Source organism: Octopus bimaculoides, chromosome 8, assembly GCF_046866305.1.
Source record: "Octopus bimaculoides isolate indiv1 chromosome 8, ASM4686630v1, whole genome shotgun sequence".
NCBI lineage: Eukaryota > Metazoa > Mollusca > Cephalopoda > Octopoda > Octopodidae > Octopus > Octopus bimaculoides.
The window spans coordinates 29,535,637-29,551,531 of NC_142935.1; the positions used below are offsets into that span (position 1 = coordinate 29,535,637).

The 15,895-nt window shown below is 36.4% G+C and overlaps 1 protein-coding gene across 2 annotated transcripts in view; it reads right to left on the bottom strand.

The window, feature by feature from the left end:
• Nucleotides 1-137: 137 nt before the first annotated feature.
• Nucleotides 138-15,895, bottom strand: part of LOC106871350 (uncharacterized) — a 63,793-nt gene continuing 48,035 nt past the window's right edge. For both annotated transcript variants that reach the window (XM_089356286.1, XM_089356287.1), the window contains 5 exons: nt 14,037-14,219; nt 13,083-13,226; nt 11,516-11,645; nt 10,396-10,466; nt 138-3,370 (listed from right to left, as the gene is read on the bottom strand). In XM_089356286.1, coding sequence (XP_089212412.1) covers nt 2,771-3,370; nt 10,396-10,466; nt 11,516-11,645; nt 13,083-13,226; nt 14,037-14,219 — 1,128 coding nt within the window. In that variant the 3' untranslated portion in view covers nt 138-2,770. The remainder of the gene's footprint in view (nt 3,371-10,395; nt 10,467-11,515; nt 11,646-13,082; nt 13,227-14,036; nt 14,220-15,895) is intronic.

Genomic DNA, 15,895 nt, shown 5'->3' on the forward strand with positions numbered 1-15,895 from the left:
ATGGGGGTCTGAGGAGGGGTTGGAAATAACATATTTGCTCATTAATTTAGTATTTTTGGTAACTTCAATGTAACAGCTAAACTTTTAACACCATGCAATATTTAACATTCTGTATAAAACTAAGAAAGATGAAAAGATTCTTGTATGCACAAAACTTTAATCAGAATTACTGGGTGGGGGGAACAAATGAAATCGTGTGACATTCTCTTATAATATTGTTAAAATAGATCTTCTTAAATTTTAAGTCACCTACCTTTGCATTCATAATAAGTTACATCTTTTCATACAACATCTATGGTTCGTTTTTCCTTCTTAAAAATCACAATAAATTAACATCTTTAGAATCTTTGTTTATAATCAACTAAGTCAGATCTACAAACTTAATAGACAAAGATTAACACTGATAACAAAACTTGTATGTCGAAAATAAAAAAAACTCTGGTAGGTTTCTGCTTAAGAAGATTTCTATTAAGAATAAAATTTTGGTAAATGAATAAATAAATAAAAGAGCATTTAGCAAAATGCATTGGTAGAGTAGCAGACAAGTAACTCAGTTTTAATGTGGTGGGGTTTTAAAAAAATGGCCACAACAGTGACAGCAGTTAAATTTAGAAATATGACATTTAAGTGGACCATTAAATGAAAAATTATGTACATTTCTTAGCCTCCAATAAGTTTTCTTAGAATTTTAAAAGACAAATGCTAAACAAGAGTAGACAAATTAAATATTTGTACAATTGAACTAACTGGGTTTTTTTTTTTTTCCTTTTTAAGTGTTTAGTCAAAAATTGTAACATTCTAAGGCACTGACAGAAGTCTTGCAATGCTAAACTTCTGACATAAGATGAACTTTTTAAAAAAATTATAATTAAATAATTGCAGATACTCAGAGGAACATTTTCTTTATAGCTGTTAATTGTCAATAGCTTCCAAATTTCTGCAAACATAAATCAGTATCTTTTTAGTTTATTTTATTTTTTTTTTAGTTTGTACCATTTTCTTCCAATTGTTTATCTCATGATATATTTTCAACAATAGTGACCTCTCAGAAAACCCATTCTTCATCTGAAAAGAGTAACTCAAGAACATGTTAACTATTTTCATAGAATAGATGTGACAGAGTGTGATTTCTCGTTAGAGATTGTGCCAAAATTTCAGTTAATAAATGATAAATTTTATGATGTGCCCTTGGGTAAGGCATTTCATTCTACTTGCACTTTGTAGGCAATCTTTTCCTTGTTTATATTGCAGTGATCTACTCTCGATCAGAAATTATGAGGCAAGATAAGGGTTCTGGCACTTGGAATAATGTTTAATTTCCTTAAATCTCCATTAACTTATGTATATATATATATATATACATGTATACATATCATACATCACACCGAGTTTTCAGGCACAAAGGTTTTTGAATTGAAACATATCTAGAAAAATCTTATTGTGGTAGTTCCAGATGTTGGCTCATGGAGTTAAAAGTTAATCACTACAATAGAAAATAGCTAACGTAAATAACTTCTGAAATTTCTCTAATATACTTGAAAATTTAAAACTTTCTAAGATTTCAGCTATGAGATAATAATATTGACTAATTTCAAATTTATTGCAATTTTGGTATCCTTCATTGAGCTTTGTTTTATGATTGGGTTTACATAGAAAGTTGTTAAGTTATACTATTTTAAGTAGGTTCAAGCCCAATTCTGTTTTTTCTTCTATTAGGGTACTGTACTTTTTAAACTCATAGATAGATCTCATTTCTCAAGGGAAAGCTAAATAGCTTTAATTTTTCTTAAACTATATATATAAAGTACAAATTCATCTTAAAGAAAAGGTACAGTTTAACATGTTATGAATAGTAACATGATCTTATAAATCATCACACTGGTTGTTGTATGATGCAGAGAAAATATTCACGACTGAAAATTATTTCAAGGAAATTAGAATAATGGCATATAAAAATAATTATTTCATATCTTTTCACCAAAGTAATTTCCTGCAATTTTTACTTATTTACTGCGAGCACCTAAGAAAGTGTCATTGATAAGTGTTCTACGTCTATTAAAGGAATGTAAAATCTATTTCAGCTATTGTCAAAACAACATACACAAATTAATATCTAATTACGAAGGAGTTTTGTAAATAATGTTTATATATAGAGAGAGAGATAGAGATAATCAAATTGAAAAATGAAATGAAAATGATGACAGATTCCATTCATGAATAACTAGACAATTAACAAATAAAAATAAAAAAGTTGTTGATATTTGGAAGACAAATAATAAGAATTAAAGAAAAGATTCTGTCTGACTATATTTGGTTTACAACACAAGAGTATTTCTACATGACCATATAAAAGGGAGCTTATTATGCATGAGCAGTTCTGAACATCTCAGCTGATACAGCTGACACTGTGGATTATTTATGTAAGACAATGGCAAGCTTAGTTAAATTAATCATTTGTCTTAGCAAGTATTGAATGTATATTCGACTACACATTAATTAGTGTCTTCAACTGATCAGAAACTTAACATGATTAATATCAGATATGCAAAAAGCTGCAGATTGACAAAAAAAAAAAAAAAAGCTGCTGTTTAGATCTGGAAATGCTAGAACAGATGCATAGAGTGTTATCTTGTTCGCTAAGAAATATTTCATATTAAAAGCTAGTTCAGAAAATATGGTAAATGATGCAAATTTTTTTTTTTCTTCTTTTGTCAACATCTTTGCTGTTTCATATCATAAGAAAGATATTAATTTAAATCTCATGAAACCTTTAAAAACTTACTGGTTTGTGAAAATTAACTTTAAAAATAGGAATAATGTCTATACAAGTATTGCTAGTTAGACAAGTGAAATAAGAATAACAAGTCCTAACTTTTCGCAGGATTTTTTCTTCCATTAGGCCAATGGAATTGCTTCTCATTTTTAGCTGTAACATTTTAGCTTCTTCTGTGACAAGTTCACCAAAACTATTGTTTCTCTTGAGTAGATTTATATTTTGCTTCCGGTTAGCTATAGGCCATTTAGGACTCTCGTCTTCCGTAACTGTCCCATCCACTATAGACACTGTAAGTACTTCATCTTCCGGATCTGTAGTTGGAGCTATGGTTATTTTTGTTGGCACTTTTGAAGGCCTTCCTTTTCTGTGGCTGTCACTGCGTCCAGGAATTTTACTGGGCTCTCTGCCTTTTGCAGGTGAACCACGAGGGGTAGGAATTCGAGACTGTGTTGGTGACCCTGACTGAGTAACTGTACTTTTGATGGATTTCTGGCTTTTAGGGGAACCCTTTGTAGTTGATACATTTTCTGACCCAGACAACATGTAGGTTCCATCCTCTTTTAACATTTTTATCATTTCAGCTCCAGTTCTTCTCTGGAAACAAAAAGAAAATATTGAATTATTTGAAAGCTTCCTAAAATAATACTAGCTCTGTCCTTTTTAGGACAGCCATCTATGTATCATATTTAATGTATACATAATATATATATATATATATATATATATACTGTGGTATTTGTTCTGAAATAACATCGTTTATGGATATGCTGTTTAGAGGATAAATATCAGACAAAAGTTTGTTCTACCAGCAGTCAGAAAGAATGCTTGATGCGTCTTGGCCCTTTTTGGAACTTGTCAATCGATGTGTTCTTCAGTTCTATATTTAAGAGATGAGGAATTATGTACATTATTTACATTTGACGGATATTTGTCCTCATCTTGTTCGTTGTTAACAATGTTTCGGCTGATATACCCTCCAGCCTTCATCAGGTGTCTTGGGGAAGTTTCGAACCTGGGTTCTCATTCCTAAGGTATTTTTCACTGTTATTATTATTCATCATCATCATCATCGTTTAACGTCCGCTTTCCATGCTAGCATGGGTTGGACGATTTGACTGAGGACTGGTGAAACCGGATGGCAACACCAGTTTCCAGTCTAATTTGGCAGAGTTTCTACAGCTGGATGCCCTTCCTAACGCCAACCACTCAGAGAGTGTAGTGGGTGCTTTTACGTGTCACCCGCACGAAAACGGCCACGCTCGAAATGGTGTCTTTTATGTGCCACCCGCACAAGCCAGTCCAGGGGCACTGGCAACGATCTCACTCGAAAATCCTACAGGAGCCAGTCAGGCGGTACTGGCAACGGCCACGCTCAAAATGGTGCATCTCATGTGCCACCCGCACAAGAACCAGTCCAGGGGCACTGGCAACGATCTTACGTGGCTTGCCGGGTCTTCTCACGCACAGCACATTTCCAAAGGTCTCGGTCAGTAGTCATCGCCTCGGTGAGGCCCAATGTTCGAAGGTCTTGCCTCACCACCTCAGCCCAGGTCTTCCTGGGCCTACCTCTTCCACGGGCTCCCTCAACTGTTAGGGTGTTGCACTTTTTCACGCAGCTATCCTCATCCATTCTCACCACATGTCTATACCAGCGCAATCGTCTCTCTTGCACGCCACAACTAATGCTTCTAATGTTCAGCTTTTCTCTCAAGATACTTACACTCTGACGGGTTTTCACATTGACATTACACATCCAACGGAGCATACTGGCTTCATTCCTTGCGAGCTTACGTATGTCCTCAGCAGTTACAGCCCATGTTTCACTGCCATGTAGCATGGCTGTTCGTACGCATGCGTCATACAGTCTGCCTTTTACTCTGAGTGAGAGTCCCTTTGTCGCCAGCAGGGGTAAGAGCTCTCTAAACTTTGCCCAGGCTATTCTTATTCTAGCAGCTACACTTTCAGCGCACCCACCCCCACTACTAACTTGGTCGCCCAGATAGCGGAAGCTATCGACTAACTCTAGTTTTTCACCCTGGAATGAGATAGAAGTTGTTTCCTGTTTGTTTACAGTCTTTATTGCACCTGAACATCTGCCACAAACAAAAACTAACTTGCTAGTTAACCTGCCTTTGATGTTGCTGCACCTCTTATGTGTCCATAGCTTGCACCGGGTACATCTTATAGAGTTACTACCTACTCCTTTTCTACATACTGAGCAGGGCCATCTACCTGAAGGGGTTTGTGTTTTATCTACCTTCCTACTTATTAGGATTTTGGTTTTAGCTAGGTTGACTCTAAGGCCCTTCAATTCTAGACCTTGCTTCCACACCTGAAACTTCTCTAGTTCTGATAGTGACTCCGCAATTAGGGCAAGGTCATCAGCATAGAGGAGCTCCCAGGGGCAACCTGTCTTGAACTCCTCTGTGATTGCCTGGAGGACTATGATAAATAAGAGGGGGCTGAGGACGGAACCTTGGTGGACCCCTACCTCTACCCGGAATTCATTGCTGTACTCATTTCCAACCCTCACCTTACTGGCAGCATCTCTGTACATGGCTCGCACAGCTCTCACTAACCATTCTTCTATCCCAAGTTTCCTCATTGACCACCAGATAAGGGATCGGGGGACCCTGTCAAAGGCTTTCTCCATGTCAACGAAAGCCAGGTACAGAGGTTTATCCTTAGCTAGGTATTTCTCCTGCAACTGTCTCACTAGAAATAAGGCATCAGTAGTGCTTTTACCTGGCACGAACCCAAACTGCATCTCATCTAAATTGATTCGCTCCCTAATTAGTTGGGCTATGACCCTCTCTGTAACTTTCATAACCTGATCTAACAGCTTGATGCCTCTGTAATTATTTGTATCTAAAGCGTCACCTTTACCTTTGTAGCAGTTGACTATGATGCTGCTACACCAGTCATTGGGTATGACTCCTTCGTGTATCACCTGGTTCGTAATACGGGTGACTAGGCTATAGCCAACACTGCCAGATATTTTGAGCATCTCTGCAGTGATTCCTGATGGGCCGGGGGGCTTTCCCGGTCTTCATACTCTTAATTGCTTTATCTACCCTGGTACTATCAACTCGGATAGCTGGTCCCTCTATTGGGTCAACATACGGCAGGCTCTCTTTCTCCCATTCATTCTCTTTATTAAGCAATCTATCATAGTGGCATCTCCAGACCTCTTTCTTTGCATCCTCATTTAATGCAAGCGTACCATCATCCATGCGAACACATTTCTCTCCTACAACATCACTATTCTCTCTCCTACACTGTCTTGCAACACGAAATACCTCGAGTCTTTGGTCCTCACGGCGCAGAACATTGGCAAATCTTTCCTTATCTGCTTCCCCTCTGGCTAAATAAACCTGTCTCCTAGCCTCCCTTCTGGCACATTGGTACAATTCCCTGCTACCACCGTTCTTCCAGTCCTTCCAAGCCTGTTTCTTTTGTCTAATAGCCCTGTCTACCTCCTTGTTCCACCACCACGTTACTCTGGGTCGGGAGGGGACCTTACACCACCCACAAATCTGGTCGGTGGCTTTCAACAGGTTGTCCCGCATAAATCTCCAATTGTCTTCCACATTGTATGATGCTATATCCCCTTCTATTTCGTTAAATGCTTCAAGTAACTTGTCTCTAAGTCTCTGTCCGTTTGCAGGGTCTTTAAGCTTCCACACCCTTCTCCTCCAAGCCTGTCTAATTCTGGGCACCCATTTTGCCTTGATCCCAAAGTCGCTAACTACTAATCTATGTTGTGGGGTACATTCTTCGCCAGGGTAGGTTTTGGCATTTATAAGCCGCCCTCTTTCTCTATTTCTGGCGAGGATGTAGTCGATTTGGCTAGAGTGTCTGCCGGAGCGGTAGGTGACTAGGTGACTGGCAGGTTTCCTGAAGTTGGTATTGAAGACCATAAGATCGGTTGCATCACAGAACTCCAGCAGTCTGGTTCCCTCCTCGTTGCGGGAACCGAAGCCATAGCCTCCATGTATGCCATGGAAGCCTCCAGCACGACGTCCGACATGACCGTTGAAGTCTCCAGCCACAAAGAGAAGGTCCCTGTCACTCGTCGACGAGGTAGTTTGCAAGAGGGTGTCATAGAATTGGTCTTTCAGACCATCTGGTAGCCCCGGTTGAGGTGCATAGGCTGAGATGACAGTAGCTAATCTATGATGAAGCACTAGTCTGATCTTAAGTACTCTGTCACTTACTCTAACGACCTCGATTACCTTATCCACCCATTTCTCCGCTAGAAGTATTTCTACGCCCCCGACCCCGTCAGTGTTCCCTGCCCAGAAAATCTTGTACCTGTGTTCTTTGCCTGTGAGGAACCTTGCAGAACCTCCTCTCCATCTTACTTCCTGGATGCAGCACATATCTACGCGTCTCCGTTCAAGCATCTCAACAATTTCACCAGATCTACCTTTCAGCGTGCCGACGTTGAGAGTGCCAATCCTAACAGTATGGGTGTTGGGGGTGTGGGCCTGTAGCCTGGGAAGGGGAAAAGCAGTGTCGTGTACCTGAAAAGAAAACTTGCAATTGGAAGAATTCACAAGCAAAACAGTACCTACAACCTGCAAACATTTCTCAAACTTAATGCGCTACCCAAAGGTAGGGGAGAGGATGGCCAAGGCCACTAGATGGGTTCTGGGAGACAGCCGAGGATGACAGGATGACAGAGGAATGCACTTCCGGTGGAGGGGGTGGGAGGGCGGGTTACCGTCAGCGAGTAGATAGGGCTCTTAATTGTAGATTTTAAATATTTGAGAGACAACAATGCATAAATCGTAATTTTTAAAAGAGCAATGAATTCTAGGTGACTAGAATATATACGTAGCATGAATTTAGGAAGCTTAGAAAATGAATAAGTATGAATTTAAGACAAAAACTGAATTCAATTGAATTTCATGGAGAGAAACAAGATAAATAATAGAGGGCAGACTAAAGCGCGAAGGTATGAGATGTTTGAGGCCGTAAATAAATAAAAATCTCTATCTTATCTGCATCTTGGAGACTTCGTCGTAGTATGTCAGCGGAGAAGAGATTGAGATAATTTAGAATGGATTTCTCATTTATATATAGCCAGAACCTGAAGACCTTAAGGAAAAACTACGAGAGAGAGAGAGAGAGAGAGGATGGAGGGGTAGACAGAGGCATGGCGGGAGAAAAGATCATCATCATCATCATATATATATAAGGAGTGAGAGAGGGGGGGGAACCAGTCAAGCAGCACATCACGCTGTAATTCTTGGGCTGAGAAATCAACACTTAAAAGCCATAATTTTAAGGAGCGATAAGAATTTTTGAATAAAGGAAAATGGGTAGGGGTGGGTAGGTACCGTCAGCGAGTAGATAGGGCTCTTAATTGTAGATTTTAAATATTTGAGAGACAACAATGCATAAATCGTAATTTTTAAAAGAGCAATGAATTCTAGGTGACAAGAATATATACGTAGCATGAATTTAGGAAGCTTAGAAAATGAATAAGTATGAATTTAAGACAAAAACTGAATTATTATTATTATTATTCAGGTCACTGATTCCGAGTTCGATTCCAGGCAATGATCTGAATAATAATAATAATAATAACAGCGAAAAATACCTTAGGAATGAGAACCCAGGTTCAAAATTTCCCTAGACACCTGATGAAGGTTGGAGGGTATATATCAGCCGAAACGTTAACAACGAACAAGATGAGGACAAATATCCGTCAAATGTAAATAATGTGATGTGTTCTTGTAGCCAGCCACATGCTCAAGGTGCTTTGAGTAAAAAAAAGTTTAAAAACAAAAAAAGCTGAAATGTATCTGGCATTCATACTGATCATTACTGGGACAATTTCTTATTTCCCTGATATATCTTGTGTTTTTAACACAGCATGTCAATTAAAGATATTATCTCAGGATAAATACTATGATAACTATCCTATCTACAGAGTATATACACTATGATAGCTATTTTACTTTAATACTGCCTCAGTTGCATTTACCAGATTTATGTCATGTTTGTTTACATAGATACATATTAGTTATTGTTTACTTTTATAACCCTATTGCATTAAGGTTTTTTTAATGTTATTTTTGTTGAGCATTGTAGGAAGCAACCAAGCTAGAATGGTGCTTTTTATGTGCCACCGGCATGGGAGCCAGTCAGGCAGCATTGGCAACAAACTGGCATTGATCATGCTTGAATGGTGCTTTTTACATGCCACCAGCATTGGACCAGCCAGGACGCACTGGCATTGACCAGGCTAGAATGGTGCTTTTTACGTACCACTGGCATGGGTGCCAACCCGGTGTTACTGTCATCGACCACAACAATGACTTCACTTGCCAAACAGGTCTTCTCAAGCACAGCATATTGCCCAATGATTGAAGGATACTCTTAAATGGGCCAGTTATGCTGCACAGGCATAGGCCACAGTTACTGTCTCACTTGGCATATAAAAATACAGCAAAATAAATATTTTTGTGAAAGGGGAGCAATGAAAATACAGCAAAATAAATATTTTTGTGAAAGGGGAGCAATGAATTAATAATTTAGCTTTCTATGTGCACTGTCTCCATTCCAATGGCATCTCAATGCCTCCTGCCAGGTTGTAGATCTATAATTATCTTCCATGATTATAGACCTATAAAACACTTTGTAACCTGTACTTAACATTTGTTCCATTCAATTATATGAAAACACTGACATTATATTTATCCAGCCATCTTCTCCACCCACAATTCCTGGGAAGGCCGTGGGAGTAAAGAACCTCAGGCACCACCCCCATAGGCTACTAACAGAAGCATCTGTCATAAATGAGACAAGGATGTTGTCCAACCATCTCACTCTTGCTCTGCTACTAAGTCTCCTGCTAGTTGGCTTGGCTTGCAGAATCTCTTTTTCTTTTCATTCTAATCACATGCATGCAGTACTGGAGCTGTGAGCTCTCAATGCAGAGAAGTGGTGGCTTGACTTTGAGAGACTTGCTGATCCCCAAGTTACACACCTTGTCAAGCAGACATCTCATGAAAAGAAATCTTAACATTGTGAGTATTTTTTTTTCTATTAATGGTTTATCCTAGTAACCTCAGTTATCTCTGAGAGCCCTATAAAGGCTCTGAGTATTTCTTCTTCTCTTCAGATTAGTAAAGAAATAGTAACACCAAAATATATTTTGTTGTATCTCAGGAAATTCATTATGTCAATGATAAACACACACACACATGCATGCATGCATGCATGCACACACTGGGTGTTTATGTATTTTACTTCTATTATTATTGGTCAATTAACCAATTGATTGATTAATTATATGATAAATCAATCAACTAGGGTTGCCAAAGTCATTTCATCACTATTTGTGTCCTCTTCAATAACTTTGCTAAACCTAGCTGAGTGAATGACTGACTGAACAATTAATCAAGCAATCAGTTAAATGATTAACAAACTGACTAATAAAATAATAAAAGAAGTGAAATAGAACCAGTGTTTATATTGACATAATGAACCTCCCGAGATCCAACAAAATGTTTCAACACATGAGTTCACATCATGAATTCTGCAAACCATATACAAAAAAGAAACACACCAAATATTTCAGAAAAAAATTAAAACCAAAATCTTACCTTCTGCATACTGGTCAGTTTAGGTGGCATCTTACCTCGATTACTGTTGTCAATACATACATAGTATGCAGCTGTATGAAAGCAACAATACAGTAATGTTAGGAAAATAATTTTTTATGTAAATATTGCTTTAAAATTACAGGTTCTTTTAATTGTTCCTTATTTTAAAGAATTAAGATTTTAATATGTAACTTAGACACTGATCATTGTATTTTGTGGAGCTTGGTGTACAGTAAAATTATTTCCCACAAGCATAGCGGATTAGGTCTAAAAATATTGGTTGCCAGGAGACTACCCGCAACTACAATGCTGTCACTTAATTAATTTTTTTGTTAAGAGTATTCTTTTCAACTCTCTACAAACACAGCCAGGCTGAAATAATTAATGCATTCTTTCACAAGTGAATACAAAATTCTCAAACTTGAGGGGATGGGGCCGCCTTAGATACTAACATAGGTCCCCATATATGGATTCTAATGGTACAGGGGCCCACTTACCATTGGGCAGCCTGCCACTGGTTTTGGGTTCAATTCTACAGGAAATTGCTTTATCTAATATAGAGATCTAAAATTCCATGCTCTATATCTGTTGCTAAGCAAGATAATGCACAAGTAAGTAAGATGGTGCTAATATGGAAATTATGACAAATTCAAAGTGTATTACAGTTCTGAATAGATTAAAAGGAAGTATTTAAATATAAAATATGGAAAATTTACAAAAATAGAAAAATTTTAAAAAGGCGTGGCTATGTGGTAAGTAGCTTGCTTACCAACCACATGGTTCCGGATTCAGTCCCACTGCACGGCACCTTCGGCCAGTGTCTTCTACTATAGCCTCAGGCCAACCAAAGCCTTGTGAGTGGACTTGGTAGACAGATCCCACCATCATCGCTTGACAACCAATGGTGTGTTTACGTTCCCGTAACTTAGTCTCTCAATATAAACACTGGTTCTATTTCACTTCTTTTACTATTTTATTAGGCAAAAGAGACCGATAGGATAAGTACTAGGCTCACAAAGAATAAGTCCTGGGGTCAATTTGTTCGACTACAAGCGGTGCTCCAGCATGGCCTCAGTCAAATGACTGAAACAAATAAATGAATAAAAGGAAAGTTACTAACATGTCATGATCTTCTTTTGCATGTCATCCGTGAGCAAATCCCAATCTTTACAGTGTGCCACCTGGTGAATATGTAGCTTTAAATAATCTTCACTCTTCTTAAATAATGATTGGATAAATGTGATAAAATCCTGAAAAGATAAAAAAAAAAAAAGGAGAAAAAAAATTTGCAATGTTAAATAAAAACAGTCAACTAAGTAGCAATTAGTATAATAATTAGTTCAAAGTATACTGCATTAGATAATTAAGAGCCAAAAGTTTACAGCAAATCTGAACCTATAGGAAAATTAATAGCTAGCAACGAGTGACAAGTTAATTATTATTATATATTCTTAATTGTATAGAAACCTTCTTAATTGTTGCTGAGATAAACATTCTTGAAGATATCCTTTTAGGAAGTAGTTTAAGTGTAATTTGAGGGAGTGGGGAGGTTGTGACTTACAGAGGAGAAATAAAGAATCTGAAAAGCTATATTAACAAGAAATGGTAATTGTTTTTAATTTTTGGCACAAGGCCAGCAATTTGGAGGAGGTGGTGGTGTAGAGGTGGGGGATCTATTACATCAATCCCCAAAAAGGATGGCAACCAAAGCTGACCGCACTGGCATTTGAACAAAGAATGTAAAAGCAGAAATGCCACTAAGCACTTTTGTCCAGCATGGTATCAATTCTGCCAACTTGCCATTTACAAAGAATAATTCTTTCTGCTATAGGCACAAGAGTTGAGGTTTTGAGGGGAGGGGGCTAGTCAATTATATTGACCCTTGTGTTCAACTGATAATTGTATTGACCCTGATTTGAACTTAGGGCATAAAATTGGAAGAAATGCAATAAAGAATTTTGTTCAATGACAATAATCAAAGGCATAGATACTCATATAATTACAGTCGTATTATTACCTCCACTAAGGCAGAGGTATTGTTTTCAGTTGTATTTATTTGTTTGTCCATGGAAAAGATATCTCAAGAACCACTAGATGAATTCAGATGAAACTTTCACAGATATTTGGGATGGATCAATCCAGTAGCAGACAAGGATTCTGGATTATTTTTCCTGTTTTTTTTACTTAATTTTTGAGAACAGTCTGGTTCATTTTTAATATTCTCGTTTGTGAGAACACTTGAGTATATTTCAGATATTTTCATTTCAAAAATCATCTCTGGCTAATTGTCGAGAGGACGTTGGTGTTGCCTTGGCGAAGGTTTGCATTTTCTGAGTGCTCTTGTTAAATTTTGGATTAGGTATATCCAACACACCATAAGGTTTAACACCTCTGCCAAGACTTTACGTGCTTTTAGCAGGGGTTCATTTAAATTAAATGATCTATTCCTATCTTTTGCACATTTTTACAACAATCACTGACTTGCAGACATTCATTTGAATATTTGTTGTATTAATCATGTAAAGTTATATGCAACATGTTTGAGTGTATTTGCATACAATGTAAATTAGCTGGCTGATATACGCTGAAGTTCTAGCAGTACTCCAGCATGGCCTCTGTTCCATTGTAAAAAATATAATGGCCACCATTTCTCTTTCACACTCACTCATACACAATATTATACGTACCTCAGTCCAAACACAGTTCGGGTCTTCAGCGTGAGCAACAAGTCTGCTCAAAGACAGGTAAGTCTGACAAGCTTTCTCCATGGGCAGAGATTTTATAACCATAGTAAATACTTCATCCAAAAGAGACATACTCCATGCCATTATCTGATTACAATAAAATACAAAAATAGTGAACAATATGAAAATAAGCAGATTATAATGTTCTTGATATTGTTTAAAATTACTTCTTTTAATATAATACAATCAAAAAGAGATCAACTATTAGCAATATTAGTTTCATTTTTCTTTAATCTGATGCCGACACCATCCATAATCCTTGATAAATATAGTGATAAATACATTTCTTTGTATGTTATACACAGTTTTAAGGTGTTTAGATATCATATTCAAAGCTGTCCACCCTTCAACTATTTCAATCATATATGGTTTCAGTTCACCTTGGACGAGTGTCTTCTATTATAACCCCAGGCTATGGGAATTCAATGACAAAGTCTTAGTGAATTTAGTAGACAGAAACTGTGTTGAAGTCTGTTTTGTTTTGTGTGTGAGAGAGAGAGAAACCTATCTACTCGACAACTGGGGTTGATTTGTTTACATACCCGTAACTCTGTGGTTTACCAAAAGAAACTGATAGAATAAGTCTCAGACTTTAAGAAATAAGTACTGGGAGAGATTTGCCTGGCTAAAACTGAAGGTGGTGCCCCAACATAGCCACAGTCCTATAAAAGATGTAAACAAATATTTGTTCATAAACAGCAGTAAAATTAATGTCCCAACATGTGGATAAAAGTGTTTTGTTTCTTTAAAATTTAAAGTTCTAAAAGAAATAGGTGAAAATGCAACAGTTAATTGGTTTCATAAAAAATCTGATGTGTCAATTTGAACAGCAGAAGAAGAAAGCATCTTTAGTTAGAATTTAGATTGAAAAGAAGATAAAATTCCGGAAGAGCATACCTGATCTAGTGACATGAAATGCTTACTAGCTATAACACTAGTAAAATGTTGACCAATAAATTCAATAGCAGCATCCATCAACTGAGTAACAACATTAAGAACTGGTTCTGACCACTTGAGGCGGGGTAAACAGCTGGATATTTTCTGGCACTCCATTATGACTTCAAGAACATTCTCACAGGTCTTCAGATTGGAAAATAAAAAGAAAATTATTGAAATTCACAGATGATAACATAAACCAAAGTGTATTTAAAGCAAAATAATAGAATCAGAGGAAAGGTTCTGTATTGAAAAATACTACCATATTTTCTGGACTACAAGTCAAAATTTTGAGACCAAATATTCCATGATAAATGCAGTAGGATTTGTAAAAATGATGATATTTGGATGTTTATGCTATAGACATTGCATCCTTTAAAACCTCCATGCTTCCAGAAATTCGCCAACACTACACCTGATATCCAGCTCCAAACGATTGCACACATATATATCATGACTCTTATACTGTTCACTTTCCTGAATTTTGTACATAATTCTGTGTTATACATGCACCTTTGATGAGTTGTAGTGCACCTGAGCAGCACTATACACAATAATATCATTATTATTATCATTATATACTGTGCTGACTTTTACACCAGAAAATATGGTAAGTGCAAAATGTTTACTAAGTAAGACAAACTGAAGAGGAGAAAATTAATTGTTCGAGCAGGATTGTTTATCAGAAATATATATATATATATATATATTTATGTTTATATATTTTTTTATTTATGGGTTTCAGCCAAGTGGCTGCGGTCATGCTGGAGCACCACCGTGATTTTCTGTCTTTATGCTTTGCTTTCTTCACGTTCCTTGCATGGCTCTTCTCCCCCACCTGATATGGTCCAATCAAGAGTTTTGATGGCACATCTGGTGTATAAGAGAATTTGACACCGCTGCCCTAAACTGCGTCTCATTACGAGCCATTGGTTCGTCTGGTATCGTGGAGAGGAAAGCGTCAAGTTTTGTCTTGAAAACCTCCGCATCCATGTCTTGCATGTCTCTCAAATGTTTTGGCAGGGCATTGAAGAGCTGAGGTCCTCTGAAACCGAGGCTGATGCAGTGGACGGCACCTTTGGCACCATGCAGTGGCAACCCATGCGGGCATTCCTGTAGTACTTGATGCCAAAGTTTGGCACCAGTCCTTCCAGTATTTTCCATATGTATATTATTACATATCTCTCCCGCCTGCGCTCCAGGGAGTAGAGACCTAGTGCCTTCAGTCGCTCCCTGTAGTTCATCTGTTGGACTGTGGCGATCTTTTTTGTATAGTGCCGCTGAATTCCTATATATATAAATAAATATATATATATATATATATATATATATATATAAATAAATAAATATATATATATACATATAAATAAATAAATATATATATATATGGATCACACAGGTTGTAATCCTTTGAAACATATGTAGGAATAAATAAATATATATAAATATATATATACATAAATATATATATATATATATATATACATAAATATATATATATATATATATACATAAATATATATATATATATATATATACATAAATATATATATATATATATATATACATAAATATATATATATATATATATACATAAATATATATATATATATATATATACATAAATATATATATATATATATACATAAATATATATATAAATAAATATATATATATATATAAATAAATATATATATATATATAAATAAATATATATATATATATAAATAAATATATATATATATATAAATAAATATATATATATATATAAATAAATATATATATATATATAAATAAATATATATATATATATAAATAAA